General features: G+C 37.9%; 1 protein-coding gene across 4 annotated transcripts; it reads right to left on the bottom strand.

Annotated features, from left to right (window-relative positions):
* Nucleotides 1-1,259: 1,259 nt before the first annotated feature.
* Nucleotides 1,260-24,359, bottom strand: LOC107759303 (KH domain-containing protein At4g18375). Of its 4 annotated transcripts, none has more exons than XM_075241501.1 (9): nucleotides 24,177-24,316; nucleotides 20,991-21,093; nucleotides 19,872-20,598; nucleotides 18,550-19,023; nucleotides 18,228-18,473; nucleotides 17,866-18,078; nucleotides 16,465-16,517; nucleotides 16,289-16,379; nucleotides 1,260-1,995 (listed from the first exon to the last, which is right to left on the bottom strand). In XM_075241501.1, the coding sequence occupies exons 3-9, from the start codon at nucleotides 20,502-20,504 to the stop codon at nucleotides 1,582-1,584; spliced, it is 2,124 nt and encodes a 707-aa protein (XP_075097602.1). In that variant the 5' UTR covers nucleotides 20,505-20,598; nucleotides 20,991-21,093; nucleotides 24,177-24,316; the 3' UTR covers nucleotides 1,260-1,581. The 4 variants fall into 4 exon arrangements, with proteins under 4 accessions (XP_075097602.1, XP_075097603.1, XP_075097600.1 ...); XM_075241502.1 differs by lacking the exon at nucleotides 24,177-24,316 and adding an exon at nucleotides 24,054-24,085; XM_075241499.1 differs by lacking the exon at nucleotides 20,991-21,093 and having other exon boundaries at nucleotides 24,177-24,359.
* Between the last annotated feature and the right edge of the window lie 733 nt (nucleotides 24,360-25,092).

The following is a 25,092-nucleotide window of genomic DNA, read 5'->3' as shown; positions in this document are numbered from 1 at the left end:
CCCCTTAAGCCGCTCCTGGTGGGCCAAAAAATGGATATGATAATTTAAGCTAAGTAGCCCGCCCGACGCATTGCCATCCTAATTTCAGCAGAAATTAAGAACCTTAGGTCATATTTTTTGCCATCAATTTAAACCTTCCTAGACAGTTACTAGCTCGTGCGAGTAGAAATAACAAATATTAATAGAATAGTCGAGTAAATGTGCACAAATTGACTTAAACACAATCGTTAAAAGAAGAAATTGACCGTTGCTCCTTCTTGGGCTCCCATGCATACACTGGTCTAGCTAGAATTAAATACAGACCCTACGTGGTTGGTTGACAGAGACCACATAGCTATAGTTGTTTATTGCTGCTAATCGCTAATGTTTGAAACAAATTGTCTTTATTCTTTTCTTGTTTTAGATGAAGGATGCGTGGAAGAGACCAATCTTAAGAGTATTCAGTTTTGACGAACCAGTTATTGATGAAATAGTTATACCCTCAATAGAGAAAGATTGACCTCCGAATCCCGTCCCAACACTTTCATAACACTAAAACTAGTTTTACAAGAAGAGAGGTGATATCAAAATTTTTAGATGGAGCATATTAGGCATTAGCCTTTCGATTGTTTGTTTGATTATTTTGGCTTTATCAACCCTAGTATAAAACCCCGCGTTAAAAGAAAATAATTGTCACATGACTAATGTTGTGTCTGATTGGCTGCATAAGAAAAAATAATCACAAGCCTCAATGTTTGATTGACAATATTAAATAATACTCGCATCAAGTTACTTTAGTAATCTATGTATTAGTATGTAGTAGAATATGAAATAACAATACGTGTAAGAGCAAAATAAAAATTGAACTATTTAAGGATAGTCTCTAAAATTAAGAAATTCTTGTATGATAAACTCTTTATTATTAATCGTCTCGTAAAGATTCCATCATTATTAATCACCACACAATCAATCCTACATTACCATTACACGTACCTAATATGTGAACCAACGACAGGGATGCATGTTTCATTCATTGACCATGTAGGAAACTGTCTGTACACAAGGTGAATGAGAATGAGAATACCAGATATTGACTAATAAAAAAACTGTCATAGTTCAATCAGGCCTGGTAATGAGGTAAGATAAAGAAATGTTCAGAATAGCTTGTACTCCTACTCAAAGGAGAACAACTTGAATGTGCTTGTATGTCTATGTAGAATCAATATATTTTAAACAGCAAGGCAAATCAATCGATTTATATATGTAGAATAAACAAATTCTAAAGAGTAACAATCTCATTAAAAAGAAATCTGAATAAGGGAGTTAAGTGTATTAACGTAAGCCACAAGTTAAATGTTACAGAGGAAAACTGACGCGAGATCTCTGAAAATTTGCCTAACATTTAACTACTTAACCTCTCCAACCATAATACGCTACTCAACCAATGCACTAGGGGGTGGGGTAAAGTTCCATAGAATGCAAGCAGTTAAATTACTTTTAGTAACACTTTCAGAAACAAGTATAGCACAACATGAGATTAAATTAGGGTACAAGAGTGACTAAAACCTGCCATAAGTATTTTGCGGAACTTAGTATCTAGCATCAATAATGGTAGGAACCTTGTGCAGTCATGTTCTGGTATGACGGCGGCTGCTGATACTGCTGCTGCTGCTGCTGTGAGTTCATGCTCTGATATGGAGCTTGATGAGGATTATAGTTTTGGTAAGGCAATTGGGAAGGACTACCACTAGGGTAGCCACTTTTAGCTGTAGAACTTTGATAGGCACTTTGTTGAGCAGGATAACTCTGGTGGTAAGCGCCTTGCTGAATATTGCTGCTCTGTCCAGCAGGAGACTCGTATCCTTGAAAAGTAGGGCGGCCTGCATTCAAATTCCCTGAAGACCCAGGAAAAACATTGTGCCCAGCATTCGTATAATCCGAAGTCCCCCGAATATCATCAATAAATCCAGGATTGATAGAACGAGGATCCTGAAATCTTGCCCTACTTCCAGCAACCTGTGATTTATAGCAAGGATAATTAGCAGTAAGAACCACATGAAGTGGAAATATCTCATGTGATTAATCGATGTGGAACAACATCTCCTCAATAAACAATCCACTTCCATCGATGTGGATTAATCGGTATGAATAATAACTTGTGATTTTAAGTTCTTGTGTCTTTATACCCCTGTTAATTCTCTTTCAATAATTTAACACGTAACCCACTTTATAGCCTTTCTACTGAAACTTTATTGGAAATGCATAGTAGAATGCAAGATATTTTTTGACAAGTGGGAAATAACCAAGTGAAAGGATCCTCTACCTCTAACCTTGATGTTGGCTGTTAGAGCTGCTAAGGTAGCAAAGTGGACAAAAGTCAGTTCTCCTTGGCAAGGGTTTTAGGAGGAGTGATGGGTAGGGTGGGTCGGATTGGATTATGAAAACTTCAGTTTTTGATTTTTAATTTTCGGATTTAAGAAATTAAAATCCAAATCCAAACCACATAAGCTCAGATTCATTTGATGCTTTAAAGTACGGCTTCAAATTATTCGGATTGGTTATTTTGGATTTTCAGTGCCTTAATAATTCCTCACTGATAACTGTAAGTACAAATGCAAACCACCCAAAGGTATGACCTAGTGGTTAAGGAAGTGGGTGAGAATCATGAGATCTCAGGTTCAAATCCTAGTGGACGCAAAAACACTAGGTGATTTCTTTCCATCTATCCAAGCCTTGGTGGATAGAGTTACCTGGTACTTGTTGTTGGCAGAAGGTCAGATATCCCATGAAATTAGTCGAGGTGAGCGCAAGCGAAACCCGGATACCACAATTCTTAAAAAAAGGTACAAATGCAAACCCTTGATATAAGGAAAAGTATTACAATAAGAAAAATAAAAATAAAGTAATATATCATTAGGATTTTAGGCATTAAATGCCCGTTCAACCATGAAACCTTTGAAATATGCCAATGATCAGCTTGAATTTGTTTACAATAGCAGCAAATGAGTCGCTAAGGGGTCGTATGGTTGGAAAGAAATTATCCCAGGATTAATTATTCTGTGATTAGTTATTTCACCCTTCTATGGGGATAAAAAATACTACAATCCCGGGATAATTATTCGGGAATAATTATACCACAATTTTATCCCAACCAAACATGAGATAAACTCTTCTTAAATTTAATACCGGGATTAATGATCCCTTATCCCTCCTACCAAACAAGCCTTAATAGATTGGGAGTGCTCCACTTTTTGGAGTGACCAAAAAGTATGTGCGACCAACAAAAGTGGTGCACTTTAGCTATTCACAACAACAACAATATTATCCCACACCGTGGGTCTGGGGAGGGCAGTGTGTACGCAGACCTTACCCTACCTTGTGAGGATAGAAAAGTTGTTTCCAATAGACCCCCGGCTCAGGAAAGCATAAACACCACATTAATGAAAACATAGACAAGGGACAGCACCAAAAAGTCATATAAAAGTAGAATAAAAACAAGATAGTAGGGCAATCAACAATGAAAGAAAACAACGGCTAGTCATAAAAACCCACTACCAACAGACAGCAAGACTGCGTGCCAATGCTACTAGTATGAATACTCTAGACTACCTACCATACTACCCTAATCCTCGGCACACCTTCCTATCAAGGGTCATGTCTTCAGTCAGCTGAAGTTGCACCATGTCTTGCCTAATCACCTCTCCCTACTTTTTCTTTGGCCTGCCTCTACCTCCTCATAGGCCCTCCAATGTCAATCTCTCACCCCTCCTCACCGGGGCGTCTGTGCTCCTCCTCCTCACATGACCAAACCATCTAAGTCGCGCTTCCCCCATCTTGCCCTCAATAGGGATCACATCCACCTTGTTGCGAATAACCTCATTCCTAATCCTATTTAACCTGATGTGCCCGCACATCCATCTCAACATCCTCAGCTCTGCTACCTTCATCTTCCGGACATAAGTGATCTTGACTGGCCAACACTAAGCCCCATACAACATAGTCGGCATGACCACCACCTTACCTTTAAGTTTCGATGGCACCTTCTTATCACACAAAACATCGAAAGCAAGTCTTTATTTCATCCATCCCGCCCCAATACGACGTGTGACATCTTCATCAATCTCCTCATCTCCCTGAATAATAGACTCAAGGTACTTAAAACTTCCTCTCCTAGAGATGACCTGCGAGACCAGCCTCACCTCCTTTTCCCCTCCCTGAGTCTCACCACGAACTTACACTCCAAGTATCATGTCTTGGTCCTACTCAAATTGAAACCTATAGACTCCAGGGTCTGCCTCCATACCTCTAACTTCGTGTTCACACCGCACGCGTCTCGTCAATCAATACAATATCATCTTCAAATAGCATGCACCACGGCACATCCCCTTGGATGTGGCGCGTCAGTACGTCCATGACCAGGACCCTATGAAGGGTCGAGAGGTTCTTACTCGGGATGACCTTGCAATCCGTACAAAGACATCTATCGGACTTCCCGCAGAGTAGATAATCAATCTGAGTCTCAACCATCAAACTCCGGAAGGTGGCCAAGTGCTCCATCTTTTTCGGGAAACTCGAGTTTGCTATCACCAAATCAAAAGCTCTAGCAACGTCCAGCGGAGACGTTATAGAATTATAGATTTAGGGGTCGTTTGGTAGGGTGCATAAGAATAATGCTGAATAGGGTGTATTAGTAATGCTGGTATTAATTATGCTGACATATTTCTTATCCATTGTTTGGTATGATGTATTAAAGTATTGCACAATTTCTAAAAGAATTGTTTGTTTACAAAAATGCCCTCAAAACTAGTCCACTCTAACTTTTTAAAAGAAACATATGTTGAGAAATGTTTTTATATGAAAAAGTTTAAAAAAATTGTTTTATTTGTCTACCTATATTGTAAAATAAAATTAAATATTTATTTATAAAAAAGGAAATATGCTAAGTAATTATTTATTTACTAGGGATATAATTTTATTTCTCACTATTTGGATTATTTTGAACTTGCATTAATATACTAACTAGCATATTTTAATCAAGCATAAATTTTGAAGGACAATTTTGTCTTTAACTAAGCTAATGCATGCATTAAAACTCATTGCATTGCTAATACCATTGTTTTCTATGCATCAGTTATGCATAGGATAATACCAAATAGGATGTATAACTAATGCCTGCATAACTAATGCATAGGTTCAAAATGTCTACCAAACAATGTATTATTAATACACAAAACCAATGCATGCATTAACTTATCTAATGCATCCTACCAAACGACCCCTTAGGGTTTTGCCTAAACTATGCCCTCCCCTAGTGATAGGGCATACCATATCAAAATTGATGCAGGTACAACAGAAAAACTTTATTTCCCCACCCCCTACCCCTCAAAAAAATCCCCTCCTGTCAAGAAAAAAGATAACCAAATAGTTAAAAAGATTGACTGTCAAAAGAGAAACTGGTTGTGATGTAATAAAGTATTTACTGAAGTAATAAATTTTAAAAATATTTATCTTCAAGAGGAAAAAGAAAATGCACCAAACAAACTAAACTTGCAAGCAAAATCCTAAACTTAGTTACCTAAAAATATTGTGAAGGTCAAATTATTTATCCAAATTGCTTAGAAAGAGAAGAAAGTAAATCTTTTAAAGACATGACCTAGGCTTTCCTTATTCAAAAAAGGATAGCAGGGATGGGAGGGCAGACGCCTTTGGTGTCCCCACCCGTCAAGAATTGGGACCTCACATCACTACCCAATATGCTCTCTCTTGCTTTACTTCATTCATGGTTCGATAAATGGTATCCTAGGCATTATATATTTTCTAAAGCACATACTTTTGTTTTTAAATCCTTTAAAAGCAGTTGATAAATTGAAATATACAGAGATATGAATAATCATGCCACTATCGCCTCTTTCCATACACCAAAGCACACCCCGTGGAAAGGCCTCCAATAAAATTGTCCCTCACAGCGTTACTCCCGCCAAAAAATATATCTTGGTGCCGTTATTGATGTTTAAAGCAACACATCTTGTGAAAATTTCCGTTTCCGTCATGATCCATTTCCTCAAGTTCAATTCATATGTAGTTCTTACCTTCCCAAAAACAAACCTTCATCCGACCTCCCACATTTAGTCGTCATCACTATCTGCAATAATATGTTCTCTTATGTTCAAATTTCCCCAACTATTCCTGTAAAGATGTCCTATTGAAATATGGACAATGTTTGTATCTCTTGCCCCTAACCATTGCTACAAATGTTAATTTTTTTCCAATCTACCAAGTGGTACTTTTTCTTCCTTTCTTCCCACTCCACAAAAATTCTTTCATCATCCTTTGGGCATGTTTTGAAAAGGATTAATTTCAACAATGTCATTTTTTACTTTTTATTTAGTAATGGTGATATCTAGGCACCTGCGTGCACCTTCACTAAATCACACTGTATCTGCTACTTCTTAAAAACATAGGTAACGTATAATTCTATCTACTAAGACACAGACAAATGGGAAGAAATTACTTAACCATTTTTTCTTCGCTCGGTTAGGATTTGAACTCTGGTCTACCATGGTTCATTCCAGCTTCATTAACCACTAGGTCATATCCTAGGGTGCAATGGTGATAAGTATGAAAAAATTATTTTGTGCCTCACACAACTGACACTAAATGTGTGAGGCTTCTTTTTGTCTCACAAGTTGGTGGACCATAAGTTTGTGGATCGAAAAATGTAAGTGTGAGAAGGCACGGGAGAAAATATGATATATTGATATTGTGTGTGATGCAATACAAGAGGTGCTATTTATAGTTACTCTATACAAAGGGGATACTACTCCTATTCCAATGTGGGACAATTACATAGCTATCTCTAACATTTACATAGCTATCTCTAACACTCCCCTCAAGCCGGAGCATATAAATCATATGTACCGAGCTTGTTACATATATAATCAATGCGAGGACTAGTGAGGGACTTGATGAAAATATCTGCAAGTTGATCATTCGATCTCACAAACTTCGTAGTAATATCTCCTGAGAGTATCTTTTCTCTGACGAAGTGACAATCAATCTCAATGTGTTTAGTTCTCTCATGAAACACCGGATTTGATGCAATATGAAGTGCAGCTTGATTATCGCACACAAGTTCCATCCGACTGATTTCACCAAATTTCAACTCCTTGAGCAATTGTTTGGTCCAGACTAGTTCACATGTTGCCATAGCCATTGCTCGGTATTCTGCTTCTACACTAGACCGAGCAACTACATTCTGTTTCTTACTTTTCCAGGATACCAAATTTCCTCCTACTAAAACACAATATCCAGACGTAGAACGTCTATCAGAAGGTGATCCTGCCCAATCAGCATCCGAGTACCCAACGATCTGCTCATGACCTCGATCCTCAAACAGTAATCCTTTACCTGGAGCCGATTTTATATACCGGATAATGCGGACAACTGCATCCCAATGACTATCACAGGGAGAATTCATAAACTGACTTACAACACTCACAGGATAAGAAATGTCGGGCCTAGTCACTGTGAGATAATTTAATTTACCAACCAGCCGCCTATAGCTTGCAGGATCGCTAAGCGGCTCCCCTGTCCAAGCAGAAGTTTAGAATTCGGATCCATCGGCGTGTCAACAAGTCTGCAACCTGTCATCCCTGTTTCCTCAAGAATGTCTAACACATATTTCCTTTGAGAAATAACAATACCTGAGCTAGATTGAGCAACCTCAATTCCTAGAAAGTACTTCAATCTGCCTAGATCCTTAGTTTGAAAGTGTTGGAAGAGATGTTGCTTCAGATTAGTAATATCATCCTGATCATTGCCCGTAATAACAATATCATCAACATAGACTACCAGATAAATACATAGACTTGAAGCAGAGTGGCAATAAAACACAGAGTGATCAGCTTCACTACGAGTCATGCCAAACTCCTGGATAACCGTGCTAAACTTACCAAACCAGGCTCGAGGAGACTGCTTTAGACCATAAAGTGACCGACGCAAGCGACATACAAGGCCACGAGACTCCCCTGAGCAATAAAACCAGGTGGTTGCTCCATATAAACCTCATCCTCAAGATCACCATGAAGAAAGGCATTCTTAATGTCCAACTGATAGAGGGGCCAATGACGAACTGCAGCCATCGATAGAAAAAGGCGAACTGATGCCACTTTAGCCACTGGAGAGAAGGTATCACTATAATCTAGCCGAAATATTTGAGTGTATCCTTTGGCAACAAGACGTGCCTTAAGTCGATCAATCTGGCCATCGGGACCAACTTTGACTGCATAAACCCAACGACAACCAACGGTAGATTTACCTGAAGGAAGAGGAACAAGCTCCCATGTACCACTTGTATGTAAAGCAGACATCTCGTCACTCATAGTCTGTCGCCATCCTGGATGAGACAATGCTTCACCTGTAGACTTAGGGATGGAAACCGAGGACAAGGAAGATATAAAAGCATAATGGGGAGATGACAGACGATGATAACTCAAACCAACATAATGAGGATTAGGGTTTAGTGTGGTCCGTATACCTTTTCGAAGTGCAATCGGTGTACTAGGAGCAGGATCCGCAGTAGGAGCCGTGTCAGGTGCAGGACGAGAACCAGATGGGCCTGATGTAGGGCGCGAACGACGATGATAAGTCAAGAGTGGTGTTCCTGTGGCTGGGGAACTAGGAGGGATAACACTGGACTCCTCAAAAGTTGGTATGGGTGAAACCTCTGTGGTTGAAGGTGGATGAGGATTACTAAACTCCTCAAAAGTCGGTATAGGTAAGACCTCAGATATGTCATGGTGGTCAGTAGAAGTGACATCAGTTGTGAAGAAAGGTTTAGACTCGAAAAATGTGACGTCAGCTGACATAAGGTACCTATGAAGATCAGGTGAATAACAACGATATCCCTTCTGAACACGAGAATAACCAAGGAAGACACACTTGAGAGCACGAGGAGCTAACTTATCTTTCCCCGGGGCTAAGTTATGAACAAAACATGTGCTCCCAAAAACCCGAGGTGGAAGAGGGTATAAGGCTGACTGGGGAAACAATATTGAATGTGGAATCTGACCCTTGATGGGAGATGAAGGCATCCTATTAATCAAATAACAAGCTGTGAGAACTGCATCGCCCCAAAAACGCAGCGGAACACGAGACTCAATTAGAAGTGTGCGAGCAGTCTCAATAAGGTGCATATTCTTTCTTTCTGCAACCCCATTTTGCTGAGGGGTATAAGGACAAGATGTCTGATGAATAATTCCATGAGAAGACATAAACTGCTGAAACTGAGAAGATACATATTCTAAGGCATTATCACTGCGAAAAATGCGGATAGAGACACCAAATTGGTTTTTGATTTCAGCACAAAAACTCTGGAATATAGAGAATAACTCAGAACGATCTTTCATTAAGAAAAGCCAAGTACATCTTGAGTAATCATCAATAAAGCTAACAAAATAACGAAATCCCAAGGTTGAACTGACTCTACTAGGACCCCATATATCAGAATGAACCAAGGAGAAAACAGACTCTGCATGACTCTCAACACTACGCGTAAAGGAAGCTCGGGTATGTTTCCCAAGCTGACACGACTCACAATCTAATCTAGACAAACTGGATAAACTAGGCACCATCTTTTGAAGTTTGGATAAACTCGGATGTCCTAAACGTCTGTGGATTAGATCTGGAGGATCTGTAACTAGACATGTTGTGGAAGGACTGAGCGAGTTAAGGTAGTAAAGACCTTCTGATTCACGACCTGTACCAATTGTCCGTCCCGTACTGCGGTCCTGCATAATAAAAGAATCATCAATAAAATATATACCACAATTGAGGGCACGAGTCAAACGACTAACAGATGCAAGACTAAAAGGACAACCAGGAACATAAAGAACGGAATCTAGGGTGATAGAAGACAATGGGTTGGCTTGTCCAACTCCTTGTGCCTTAGTTTGACATCCATTGGCTAAAGTAACAGTAGGAAGAGACTGTGAATATACAATATTCGACAAAAGTGATTTATTACCAGAGATATGATCAGAAGCGCCTGAGTCCATGACCCATGGTCCAAGAGTACTAGACTGGGAAACACAAGCAAAAGAATTACCAGCAATAGGAGTGTCAGTCTGGGCAACTGAGGCTACTTGTGGAGATGTTTGCTTACTTGCTCGATACTGAAGGAGCTCATTATATTCTTCTTTAGATACAGAAAAGCCCTGGTTACCTGTAGTCTCGCTCTGAGCAACGTAGGCATTTTTGGGTGGATGGCCATTTAAGGAATAACACATTTCGCGAGTGTGTCCAAGTTTGTGACAATAAGAACACTTGGGTCTAGATCTCCCAAAACGACCGCCTCCTCGTCTATTCTCCATAGCTTGAGATGCCCGAACATCCACTGTCTGGGATGCAAGAACAGAGGAATCAAGTATATGTGATGAAATCACTGGGTGACTTGGTGCTGCAGCAAGGCGAAGTAATCGAGAGAATAATTCATCAACTGTAGGAATAGTCGGACTCGCCAAAATCTGGTCTCGTACTGAATCAAGATCATGAGGAAGTCCAGCGAGTGTAAGAACTAGAAACATTTTCTGTCGCTGCTCTTGTTGTTTTGACACACTAGCAGAAACTGACATCAATGTCTCAAATTCCTCCATGACTGTCTGTACCTGACCCAAGTAAGTAGACATATCTAATTCTTGCTTCTTTAAGTTTGTCATCCGTGATATCACATCATAGAAGCGAGATATATCATTAGTGTATAACGTACGAGCCTTTGCCCAAACCAAATAACATGTCTGGAATGGCTGAAACAAAGGCATCAACTTAGAATCAATAGAACGCCACAAGATGCTACATAATTGAGCATCAATTTTTGCCCAAAGCGCTATCGCCTTTTCATCTCCTTCGCTAGACTGTTTAATCAGATGATCTTGCACACCTTGACCTTTACACCACAACTCGACAGATGAAGCCCAAGCTAAGTAGTTTGAACCTCCCATTAAAGGTTCCGAGGTAATCATAACATTAGAGTTTCCAGAACTCATGCTTTTAGACCCAAAAACATCAATTCCCAAAGACATCTTGTAAATTATTACCAAATAAGAGAAATAATCAACTGTAATACACTGAAAATAGAGTAAGGAACACTGAACTAGAATAGTAAACTACTGTAGCAGTTGGAAAGTTACTGTTGCAGCCGGAAAATATTCAAAGTGGTCGGAATGAAATAAAAACAGTAGGGGTAGGATCGGAATTACCAGAAGACCCAACTGTTCTGAAGGAACTTTTTCAAAAAATGGCCGGAAGTCAACTTTTTGAAATCACTATTCACGTCGGAAAAATAAAAAAAATGGTCGGAATTTGGTGTAACCTGGATGGGTAGGCTCGGAATTGCAAGGGAAACAATCTGTCCTGAAGAGTCGTCGCCAAAAAATGGCCGGAAGATGGCCCACGCAACGTTGGAACTTCGCCGGAAAATTTTCTTTAGACAGCTACAGTACCGCCGGAGATTTTCACTGGGATTTGGTCGCCGGACAGTGACTACTCTTGTGGTAGTGTTGGATTTTGTGCACAACACTGACCGAGACAAAGCAGACGCAAAACAACTTTGAAAGTCGCCGGAAAAAAGGGTTCCGGTGACTGATTTTACTTCCCGGAATCGCTGGAATTTATGCACAGCGATAAATCTCTCACGATAGCTCTGATACCATGTGAGAAGGCACAGGAGAAAATATGATATATTGATATTGTGTGTGATGCAATACAAGAGGTGCTATTTATAGCTACTCTATACAAAGGGGATACTACTCCTATTCCAATGTGGGACAATTACATAGCTATCTCTAACATTTACATAGCTATCTCTAACAACAAGTATACAAGGAAAGACGAACATATGAGTATGAATGTAGATACAAGTAGACAATACTATGTAAACAAGGTTATTACTGGAGATATGAGAACAAACCCTGCCATAATACTTAGGAGCCCCTGAGATTCAGAAGGTAAAAATGCTTGAACCGCCATGCACATTCCTGAGGGTACTTACTTTATAAGCAAATGCAAATGGATATTTTAAATCAAAATTTTTTAAAAGCAACAATATTTTATAGACATTCTCTACCAAACTAACAGAGCAAGACTCTTTATAACTCTTTGGCCCCATTCTTCCAATAGAGCAAAATGAAAATGAGCTAAAACTCTTCTAAAAAGTACCATTCATGAAAATAATGGATACAAAGACTCTTTATATCCTTGGCCCCAATCTTCCAAATGGGCAAACTGAAATGCGTATAACCTTTCTCAAAAGTACCATACATAAAAAATAATGAGCGCGTCCTATCACATCATTCTCCATTAATTCCCAGAAACAAAGGAAGAAGACCAACATAAACCCATAACAACCCAGAACCTTATTGCCCTCGCTAGTCCCTCCATCAACTCTTTTCTTTATCAAAGGTCTATCAAATGCTACGCTTTCATCCCTACTAATCCTCATGTTACTTTATCCAAGGTTGGCCTCTAATTCTCCTCCTCACAAAATTGCTTGGTAATGACTGACTACTCAATCGTTGAGTTCCCATTCCTTGAAGTTATATATTACTCCCTCCGTTTCAATTTATATGACACACTTTACTTACTAATCTGTTTCAAAAAGAATGATACATTTCTATATTTGGAAACAATTTAACATTAAACTTTTTATTTTTACCCATTTTTCCCTTAATGAGAAGCTTTTACAGCCACACAAATATCATAGCCCCACAAAGCTTTTAGGACCACAAGATTCAAAAATCTTTTTTTTCCTTAAACTCCATGCAAAATCAACCTACCTCATATAAATTGAAACGGAGTACGAATTTTTTGTTCCTCAACTTTTATCTTCAAGGTGCATTAGGAAGAATATCACTCAGTTAATTTTTGTCCTTCCAATTCCTCCCTTATGAGCTTTCTCCCCAAAAGTGCCCTCCCATCTCTTTTCCTTCCAACAATGCTTTGTTAGTCTCTAATATCCTGAAACCTCATGTTTACATCTCCTTGGGAAATGCATATGCCAAGATTTTCAGTTTATGTAAATGTTAAAGATTGATGGATATTTATTCTATGCTCTATAAAAGACTTATTATATTAACTATACATTTTAAGTATTTTTCTTATTTGGGTAATTGTTCATACTAACTCATATACATTCAACTCAATCATAATAAATCAAACCAAGCTCATCTTAACCATCTTTGCATGCGTTAATAAGTAAATTAATTATGGCTAGAAACCCAGCTCCGGTTAAGTCTCACATCATGAGAGTATACTTTCTCAACCAGATTTTCAGCACTACTATTAGCGACATCCTAGGGCGTCAACTAAAGATATTAAGCTCATTCACGTGATTTTCCTTCGTTGATCCATCGACTCCTGAAGGTGGATGCATCAACCAAGGCCGTTATAAGAGGCACACTAACAACATTAAATATAAAGAAATGCTATTAATCAATGACGTAAACACAATACATAAGAAAATCAAGATGAACAATGAGCTTATGGGTCATAGTGTAAGGAATGGCATAAAGAAATAAATCTAAAGAAGCAATAGGTCTTACCTTTCATAAATACATCAATTTAAACTTACCTACTCATTTTCTAGTTTACGCCTTATTGCACTTTACAAGTTCTAGACTTAAAGAAGCAATAGACTGAAATATTCATCATCTATTTTATGATGCTGAAATGGATAAAACATGAGTACGGACATGGATCTGTCAAATATTCCTACAGTGTAATGTTCTCTTAGTGAATTATTTTTAAAGCAAATTCTGTAGACGTGTTTTTTCTTTTTATTTATTGGCCTACCATATATGTGAATTACTCATGATCGGATTGAGTCGTATAAATGCAGCGGTAAGGAATTTTGAGGCATTGTGTTTTCAAAATCTTTTTAGCACTTTCTTAATTTAGAAAGAAACCTAGCCAAATTACCACATAATGATACCGATGAATTTGCTTTCTTGAAAAGTTGAGTAGAGCAGAATTTAAGTATGGTATTGATTAATATACATAGCTTTTTTTTACCGGGATAACAATGAGAGGATAAGCACCTTGAAAGAAGTTGCTCATGTTTCCGGTCTTGACCAGGCTAACTATAACTATGAAATATTATTACTAAAGTTGGGTAACTACATAAAAGGAGCAAAGGTGTTGCAGAGATTACTGAACCGACCATATGGTTTAGCCATATGGATGATATGTCGAGGGGCCCTTGGGCCTAAGGGAATAGATTGTAGCTGGGTACAAATACGCCGAGAAGCTCTTAGCAGGATGCTTGGTCCAGGCAATTTACACAAAGTACCTCAAACTAGGCTTCGCAATTCTACAGGTCGAAATCGTTTAATTCCCAAAGTTCTTGTACATGGCATTAGAGACGTGAACATAACTTGTGCTTAATGTATAACATATGTTGAAACAACAATAATTAGATCATCTCTAGATGCATGAGAAGATAATTAAGATGATTAGTTTGAAAAACAAATGATGCAATCCTCCGTGTTTTTGGCTAGTGAAGAGGCCAAGCTAGCTAATATTAATATTGTCATGAGCTCAGTTCCACTTTATTTTGTTATTGCTTCGTTAATGGCAAATAAAGCAGGAACAAGTTTTCCTAGAAATGTTTTGTCTAGTGTTTGCAATATTTTGGCTAAGACTTGGTAATCTGAGCATCCTAAGAGATGCTCCTATGATTGTGTAATGACTATATCAGGTACGTAATAGTCGTAAACAACTGCTTCTACAAAATTATAGTCTATACCAAACAATATTTGTATAGGGAAGAGAATATGACAATTGATTATGTAAAATTTAGTAATACAGTTGATTACATAATGGATAGCTAAACCAGAAAGACGTTTAATGATTACAGTATAATATATTAAAACAAAAGACTAAAGTCATTATACAACTACAGAAGCATCACTTAGAATGCTCAAAATACCAAGTCTAGCAAAAAACTACAAACACTAGTGGAAATGTTCTAGGAAAAACATGACAATATTAGTAGTAGCTAGCTTGTCAGCGTCACTAGCCAAAAACACGAAGGGTTGCATCAATTTTGTTCAAAGTTCAAACTAATCATCAAAATTATCTTCTCATACATCCAACTCATTAAGGCATGCAAAAAGGGTTAAGATAAGCTTGGTCTGGTTTGTGTATTGTAGTAGAGCTGAATACAATGGAATAAAACTCTATCATAATAAAAAATTTTAAAGACAACAAATATGTTACTCTATCTGTCCCAATTTATGTGGCAGCATTTGACTAGGCACGGAGTTTAAGAAAGAAAAGAGAACTTTTTAAACTTGTGGTCTAAACAAGCAATAAAAATTTGTAAGGTTGTAAATTATCTCATTAAGGGTAAAATGAATTAAAATTAAATTGTTTCTAAATAAGTATGACATTCCTTTTGGGATTGACTAAAAAGAAAGAGTGCCAAATAAATTAGGACGGAGGGAGTATCTCTTATGAGTAATAGTTACTCCCTCCATTTCAATTTGTGTGATGTAGTTTGATTCAGCACGGAGTTTAAGAAAAGAAGGAAGACTTTTGAAACTTGTGGTGTTAAAAGCTTAAGGATAAAAACTTTTGTGGGGCTTTCAGTTTGTGTGGCTATAAAAAAAAACCTTCTAATTAAGGGTAAAATGAAAAGTATAAAGTTAACTTGTTACCAAATATAAAAATGTGCCATTCTCTTTTGGAACGGACTAATAAGGAAAGTGTATCGCATAAATTGATATGTAGAGAGTACAAGGCTTTCTAACATAACACCATGAATCAAAATATGATTATCACTAACAGGAATATCATTACAAACAACTGTTATGCATGTATAAAGATCATAATACATATAGCAGAATACAAAAAGACAACAATAAAGAAAAAAAGAACTAAGCTATTTAGAAATAAATCTACCATAAGATAAATCAAACACATATGACATACAACATTTTAAAGAATCAAAGCTGGAATATGAAAATAAATGTAAAAGACATGTGATTTTTTTCTATTTATCTGTAGCATGTCCCAAATATATTATAACATAAAAATGGAGAACATGAGAGATTTATAATTCTGTATCGTAAAAAGGAAAAGGAGGAATTAGAACAAAAATATCCAGCAAGTCACTCAATAGGTCTATTATAACTCCAATGGAGGGAATAACGCAAGGTAAGAGTCTTCTATCTAGTTGGAAATAAAATGGATAGAACGAGACAAAAAGAATAACTCACAAAACCGCCTCTTTGTAGCTCTAGGCAGAGTAATTTACCTCATTAATGTTGTACCCTCCTGTCCTTTTTGCAGAGCCAAAAGAATGGTCTGGAAACTTCACCTCCAGGGGACTACTGATACTTGAGTATCTAGAGTTCACAATGGTGATCAGATGAACTACAACAGAAAAAGCAAGGAAAAAAGAACTAATTCAGCAATGGGTACTGGTAGTACCTAGTGGCAATGGGAAGATCTGGATAACTCGGATGGTCATATTGAACAGCACCCTACAGAGAGAATGTGACACTTCTTTAGTCAACTGGTCCAACTGAAAAGACCATGGCAGCAAATGGTTTCCATAACCCAGAATAGTGTGACAAGTCACTCATTCAACCCAAATATATGTTCAAGAAGAAATTACAATCAATTCACCACCTTCCTTATAGGGCTATTAGTTTTGGTCAAAATACAAAAATGTTTTCAAGACCCTAAAAGCAAAAGCAACAGATGTTTTCTGAATAGTTTGATCTGTTTCAGTAGAGTGACAGTATGCTTCACATCAAACAAAATCGCAAAGAGCAAAACTATCAATATTTAAATTAATTACTATAATTGTAGTTTGCAGAGAATAATCACTGATCTTATTTTACTTAAGGAGCTCCCCTTGTAGTACCCAGAACCACTTCAATAAGAAGAGTATTCTCTTTTCAATTTCTCTTCGTCTTTCACATGGTATTAGAGCCTATACGATTTTTCTAGAAACTCAAATAGCTTTCTCTACAGGTGGGAGGCCTTCCACCTGCCTGGTGACCTGGTCGGTGTTTTGTTTTCTTTATTTCTTTCTTTCCGGTGACTGGCGCATCCTCTTTACAGCAACAGTCACCTCCTTTCTCAAGCATCCAACGCCTCCTCTTTAGCAACTAGCACCTTTCCTCTCTTCTTTGGGTGCGGTGCCACTCTCTTTCCGAAATCAATTCTAGTGGCGATGTGCATCTTTCCAGCAATTGTCTTGGAAATAGCTTTTTAGCAGCATTTTGCAGGCTGGGGTGGGGGTAGGGTAACAAAATCAATTTAGCAGCATGGTCATCCATGGTCACCTGCTGTCCCAACTCCCACATATCTCACGCTTTGCCAAATTGAGATCCATAAGGTCTAACCCCCACACCCCATCATATTGTGTGAACTAGTGTACAGAGGATATTCAACTTTACCATCAATGATGCCCCTAATAGACACCAATAGTTGTTATCTATTCCTTTATAAGAGTCGGACAGAAATGGGGCATAAGAACATTTAAAAAGCTTCCCTACATAGGCACTCTAATGTACAATTCCAGTAAATTCATTTTGAGTACAGGATCGGTGCCTCATACCACCACAACATCTCCACCCTTTAAATGATTAGATGATGCATTCTGCAGGTCATATGGTAGTGCAATATTGCTACGACTTTGTGTTCTCCTATTGTAAATGATCCTAGTAAAGGGTTTACAACAAACATATCGCACTACTCCTAACACCAAATATAAACAATCAGAAATGAAGGTATGAACTGGTCCAAGCGCCGCAGTTATTCGGAAAAAAATAAAGGTACAAACTCCAGTAGAAGCAACATTAGCAAGATGATCTTCCATACCTTCAAATGATCATATCTTCTAGAGCTGCCAGCTTCCATCACACCTGAACGTTGTGGATCTCCACTTCGGAAATCCTCTGAAGGACCAAATCCAGAAAGTGGCCTAACAGGAGCAGATTCCGCCTTGCTATTTACATCCCTAAGGGATCTTGCTCTAAGCCTAGAAGCAATCTCAACCAAGGCATCTTTTGCAACACCAAAGCTTCCAGATATCTGAATAAATAGAACTTCAATTATTTTGAGATTGAAATTTCTCACAAGATAGTGGAAACAACAGTACCGACATGCACAAGAAAACTGAAACTAGGACATATATGAACCGGAAGTGACTAGTCTAAACTTGCAGACTACAGATAAATCACCTGCACAAGCTCTTCATCTGCAGATGCGCATCTGGGTTTATCATCCTTGGAAATAACACGAATATCTGCTTGTGTCCTTCTCCTCATCTCATTGATAACCTGTCCTCCTTGACCAAGAATGCATCCAACCTTATTTGAGGGAACAAGAAGCCTTGTAGTGATAATTCCTTTGTCAGAAAATTCACTTGTTTTACTTTGAAGTTGAAGAATGGCATCAATAGTTTGTGATCTGGGATCCCACAGAGACTGGAAGGAAAAAAATGGCTTGGTGACATGCTCATGAGGATGCTAATATTATGAATTCTTCAATGAGATACATTACCTCCAAAGAGGAGACTTGAATAACTCTTTCATCAGATTCGGGTACGACATCCTCAACATGTATACTTGCTCCCGTTTCCTGCTGCAGTTGTTTTACATTGAAGCCCCCCTTGCCTATAACGCCACCAATTTTCGCAGCTGAACACAGAATTTTCATGGTGAAATCACTTGGAGCTTCACCAGCACAAGGGGGAGGATCATAATCAAAATCTGGACGACCAAATCCAGAAAGCTGGTTCCTATACCCTCCCACCCCTAACACAGGCCGCATACCATTTAAATTAGATCTACTTCGAGACCACATTGATTTTCCTGGAGGAATCATATTTTCCACAGGAGTACCAGGGGGGTGAAAACCTTGAGCACCATGTACCATGGGAAAACTCGAGGGAGGTTTGTCTTTGCGTGGATTCTGATGCAACAGAGTTGATACTTCATACAAGGCTTTTCTTACCAAAGCAGGTTTACCTGATATCTGAAAAACCCTAGCAATATTGAAAATTCTTTTGACATGATATGGCCCAAAAGAGACACTTAATATGTAACTCCTAAATTATCAGCAAGAAAAATAACTAAAATAAGATACTCATTAAACAAAGTAGTGCGGGACATGATTGTATCCTAAAAAAGGTAATTACCACCATAAAACCAAGAGACATAACAGAATCGAAATCACAAATCCTCTAATCATCTATAGATGTTTCATACAAGAAATAGCATGGATACCCAAACAGACAGACAAACACACAGACACACACACACACACAGAGAGAGACAAACAAAAATTTGGCACGGTTACTAATTGCAAAATTTAGAGCGTAGACATTAACTAAGTGCACAGAAACTTTCAGCTTGTCAAAGGGGCACCTTGTTTTTCAAGATAAAAGATATATGAGGAAACTAGCAGTCAGATAAACATTAGCTACTGGACAGTTGGTCTAGCCTACAAGTCATTGAATAACTAAACATTGGTGGATTATAAAAAGACATTCTAGGACTAAGGAATCAGGACTGGTAGTAGATGCTTGAAGATAAGCAGAAGATATTCTAGGACTAAGGAATCAAGACTAGTAGATGCTTGAAGATAAGCATAGGACCAAAAAGACATACAACAGGGCAAGAACATAATGTAACTGCTGCATGCAGAGCTAAGATCAGTACAGATGAACAATTAGTTTAAGTGTTTAACAGTACTCTTCCCCTTTCGCCTCTGCATTATCATACTCTCCGAGTAACGAAAGCTCATTTCAAAGCTCACTCACCTTAAAAATAACAAAGAAACTAAATAAGTTGTGCACCCATATAAAAGAACATGAAACTTACTTGGACCAATTCATCAGTGGTCATAGCACAAACTGGAAGATGCTCAGCAGATTGAACACGAATGCTTGCCCCAGTCTCACTTCGCAATTTCTGAATAACATCGCCTTTTCTTCCTAAAAGGCATCCAACCAAATTGTTTGGAACAAGTAGACGTGTGATGATTACAATTTCATTCTTATCCTCATCTTGTGCTTCATGCAAGTCTTCTTCAACAATCCTATTGTGAACTTTTAACAGAGCATCTTGCGCTGCACAATGTGGCTCCATGCTGCCATTTTCTTCCTTTAATTCTGGATTTCCATTGTTGTTGTCAGTGTTTTGTCTCCTAGCTAGCTTTGTAGAGGGACTAGAGATCAGTATTAGTCTATCATCAGAACCAGGCACACTGTCAGCAACCGTAATCTTTGCTTGAGTTTCCTCTCTCAGGGCTTTGATTATGCTACCACCTTTTCCAATTACACTACCAATTTTTTTGGATTGACAAAGTATACAATAAGTAGTATCTGAACTTCGAGAACTTTCAGATGACCGTTCATGACCAGGATAATTCCCCTTTGCATTTTTAGTGCCTCCCTTCCTCTTGAATTGGGGGTTAGAGCGTTGCTTGAGAAAATTTCTTTTGTATTCGTCCATGACTGGTCGGACTAAATAACTCTCAACAAACGAATCTTTTTATCCCTCGTGTAACTTCTTTCTATTTTAGTAGTTACTCCAATAGGGTTATGACCTGAAAAACGAAAATTGCTTAGCAAGAGACAGAGAGGGAACCAAGTACAAAAATAAACAAGTAAAAGTTCTTATAAGGTATGATTGCATCCAAATTACTGATAGGGTATGAAAGGAGGAAGGAATTTCTGCTAACATGGGAGGGGCTTAAGTTTCAACAATTGGACTAGTGGAAATTGAAACAAACACATAATCCTCAGACATTGCAGAGTGCCTTCAGCTCAGTTTTATTTAGAGACCAGCCAGTGCATTGTTCTCATATTTGGTGCTTTACCAGTCCCCATCTCTTTTGCAGTGTAAATAGGCTTATTGATAATCAGAGATTAATGCACCTCAGGTTAAGTTAATGGTACGGGTCCGTGACCAGAGGAATGAATTAACAATTAAACATGCCTTGTAAAATAAGCATACTGCCCCCTTTTCCAAAAGCAAATTAGACAGAAAAGTTCCCATCAAGTATCAAAAGCATCCAATAACATTCAACAACCGGAATCCCCTGAGAAAAGAGAATCAAATAAGAGGTGGATAGTGTAAGATTATGTCTGGCAACAAAAGCGCCTCTAGAGAATCTTCTTCCAGCATAATTGTCAAAAGGTTAACAGCCTAGAGAAGTGGCAAGATATAAAACGTGTGCTTTAATGAAGAATATGCAAATGAAGGAATATATACTATGTGTGTATATATGAGTGTGCGCGTGTGCATGTGTGTGTGCAAACACACATGAAAACTTACACACAGCAATGACAAGTAATTATAACCAGAAAAATAACTATATGACGAAAACACACCACAATGACAAGTAATAATAACCAGAAAAAACAAAAACTACAATTAAGTGAAAACATATTAAGTAAAAGGCCTAATACATGAAATGAAACTCCAACTTGCACACATTTGCAAAACTGGTCCCCTATAACTATATGGACATTTTGGAAAATATTTTGATAAGTTGGAAAAAATAAAAACTACAATTAAGAGAAAATATATTAAGTAAAAGGCCTAATACATGAAATGAAACTCCAACATGCACACATTTGCAATACCGGTCCCCTACTTAAACTTGTTCCAGTTTAGAGCATCGACTTGTTAAAATCCCACATAATAAACACATTTGAAAGAGGGACAAGGGTTTAAAATAGCACATGTTCCTCAATTGTGTTGACGTAGATAACACACAACTTATCGCATAGAACTATTATTGACCTTCACTTCAAAGTTCAAACTCAAATCCATGCATCTTCAAGTGGAGCTATATTTACTTGTTTAAACCCCCACTTATACCACACACATCCACAAATATTCATCTACCAAATAGACTTGCCACCACGGGGTTTCCCACGAGCCCAATTGACGGAACGCTATCTCCAATGAGGATAGAACTGCAAGGTCCTCCTCCTAACTCCTCTTAAAGTAAACAGATATCCCTACAAAATAAAGAAACCTCCTGTTACTTCACACCCTCTTTACTTCACACCCTCTAAACCACCCACTGCACCGGCCACTGCAGCTCCGATGACGATGACTCAAAGCCCACAAACTGTGATAATCGACATTATTTCTCCAAACGTATTCAACACCATACTTAGTGACTTCATAAGTGTTGTACAGCCTTGCCAAATTCTCTTCTTCTTCTTCCTCCAAGGCGAGAGAAACTTATCATCGACGACCAAGTTCAGTACTATAAAAAGAGAATGAATTAGAGAGAGGAGGTAGGGTAGAGATTGAATGTGAGCGATGTATAGAGAAACAAAGAATGGAGAAAGTAAAGAGATTTTCTTAGAGAGAGGAGGTGGGTAGAGGTTTACGAGGAGAGGAGGGAGAGGAGAAAGAGGAGAGCAATGGAAGAAAGAAGATAAAGCGAGCTTTTTTTATCACATCCCCACTCCCTAAACGCCTAATTCACATGCCATTAAACCAGCTTAGCCGTTTTCATGTCACATACGTATAGTCAAGTGCCAAAGTTGTTGATGATATGGGATTTTGACAAGTAGATGTGCCACAAGTCCATGTAGGACATTGCATGCAAGTCGGGGTGTAATTTATATTTAGCATTTAAACGGAGGAGGGTAGAGGGGCGGGCCCATCATCCCCGAGTTCCAAAAGCTACGTTTGGCCCAAAGGATTGGCTCCAAAAGCAACTCTCAGTCATAAAAAAAGTGTATTAAGCCTAAATCAAAACTATGTCAGTCAAAGTTCTTTTATTCAATAAAACTATGTATCAAGTTCAAAACCATTTTATCAAGACGAAGTTTGTAACTCAGATTTAATGATTAATTTGGTCACACCACATTTCTAATTTCCGCTCCTAATCACTAGTATGTTCATCCACAATGTTTTCATAATAATTGATATATCACTTTACTAGTTATACCTTTTGGGTAATGTTCCCCTCATGAGTACTGAGACTTATAGCTTAGCGCCTTGGTGCCTACACTAAAACAAATCTACATAGAATTTTAGGGCCTAATCAAGCCTTAACTATGCCTTTAAGAACGGTATATCCCGCGGGTTAGAAGAAAAATTGCACTAGATGGTTATTTGTTCTAGCTCCTAGTATCACAAAAAAACAATTTCTCATTTAACCAAAACTTCATTGAACTCCTTAAGCTGGATCCTCTCGTACGCAATGAAAGATGGAAGTCATATTCTCCAAGCTGCTCTTATGAAACCTAAAGTTATACATTACTATTGAAGTTTGTGACTATCTCATCTAAAAACTTAAGCTATTAGAGAGACCACACATTTAATTACTTATTTATATTATCTTTATGCGCTCCCTTACGTGCAGGCCTAATTCTTTTTTATGGGCCAAACACATGGAACTTTTTTTATTTTTCCGCTTTTTGGGTAGTGGTGTGATTTGAACCCAGGACCTTTGCCCATTCGGATACTATATTGAAGTGTGTGACCCTCAAGCAGGGGCGGATGTAGGCTTGAATATACGAGTTCAGACTCAATAGTTTTGGCTCAGACCTTGTATATGTGTTAAATGATTCACTAAATTTGTACACAAATTAAATTCAGAACCCGGTTACTAGGACTTGAGGTCGTTGTCCTAGATTCTAAAACCCATAAAGTTCAAATCCTAGATACTCCAGTGTCTAAAAGCTTAAGCAATTAGAGGTAACACACTTTTAATTACTTAAATACAATATGCCTTAACAATATTTAATGATGTTAAAAAGTATAAATTACAGCTTCATCAATGTTGTTTCTACTTCTCCCCCAAGTAGTATGTATTACTTTACCAGTTTCACGACATTGAGAAATTATATTCAACAAAAGAACAATCGTTATGCTCAACAATTCAAGTTATTATATGCGATAAAATAACAGATTCTATGTATTTATAACTGAGAACAACTAGTATTTAATATATCTATTTGGGGGGGGGATTCGAACTAGGTTTTCAATAGTGCGAAACGAAAGCAAAGTGCATAAAGTCAGATGCTATACCATTTCCGGTACACCGGGAAAGTAGAAGCAGGATTCTATTTTGGGGGGGGGGGGGGGGGGGATTCGAACTAGGTTTTCAATAGTGCGAAACGAAAGCAAAGTGCATAAAGTCAGATGCTATACCATTTCCGGTACACCGGGAAAGTAGAAGCAGGCCGCGGAGTCGATCGAGGTGAAGCTAAAAAAATGTTGGCAGAGACTATAGGGCTTGTTGGTGTTGTTCACCGGCGGGAGGAATTTTGGATTTATTCCGTCTTTGATTTCAGCAGGACCTAAGGAAAGCCAATTCTGGGCCTGGGCTTCTCTAATAGTTGGGCTACAAAAAGAAGGCCTTTTTTGTACTTCTTTGGGAGTACAAGGGGGGGTTTTCACATAAACCTACTTTATGGGCTGCCATTGATGTTATACCCGCATTGCACAAAAAATTATAAAATTTAATCATCAGAATCTAAAGTTCTTCTATCTCTTTAAGACAATTTTAGAATCTAATATGATTTTCTATTCCAATACAATTTTAGAAAATTAGATCTTAAATAGTTATATCTTTTCAATACAACTTTAGAATTGGATTTGAAGTTCTGTCTTTCTAGTGCAACTTCAGATAAATCGGATCTTAAGTAGTTCTATCTCTTCAATGCAACTTCAGAAATTGAATTTTAAGTTTTGAAACGTAAATTTATTTTTCGAATTTCAACAATTCAACACACAATTTAATACCAAACACTAAGGAATACCGACCAACGTTGGTCGGTCAATAAAAGTGACCAAACAACCATCCAAAATGGACCAAAAAAAGATTTTATATTTTTTTAAAATTACATACCGACCAAAATAGGTCGGTATATTGGTTAAATATTTGACCGCAATGGTCAGACTTGCTTAGTCAAAGCAGTTTTTTGATTACCGACCAACATCGATCTGGTAATGTGGACCCATATTTTTAAATTTTAATAATTATATTATTATTTAAAATATTTTATAAAATTTATAGTTGAATTTACCGACCAAAGTCGGTCGGTTATTACAGGAGAAGATTTTA

This window comes from Nicotiana tabacum, chromosome 21 (assembly GCF_000715075.1).
Source record: "Nicotiana tabacum cultivar K326 chromosome 21, ASM71507v2, whole genome shotgun sequence".
Classification (NCBI taxonomy): Eukaryota; Viridiplantae; Streptophyta; class Magnoliopsida; order Solanales; family Solanaceae; genus Nicotiana; species Nicotiana tabacum.
The sequence above is the reverse complement of the archived record's forward strand: the minus strand, read 5'-3'. Positions and strand labels throughout refer to the sequence as shown.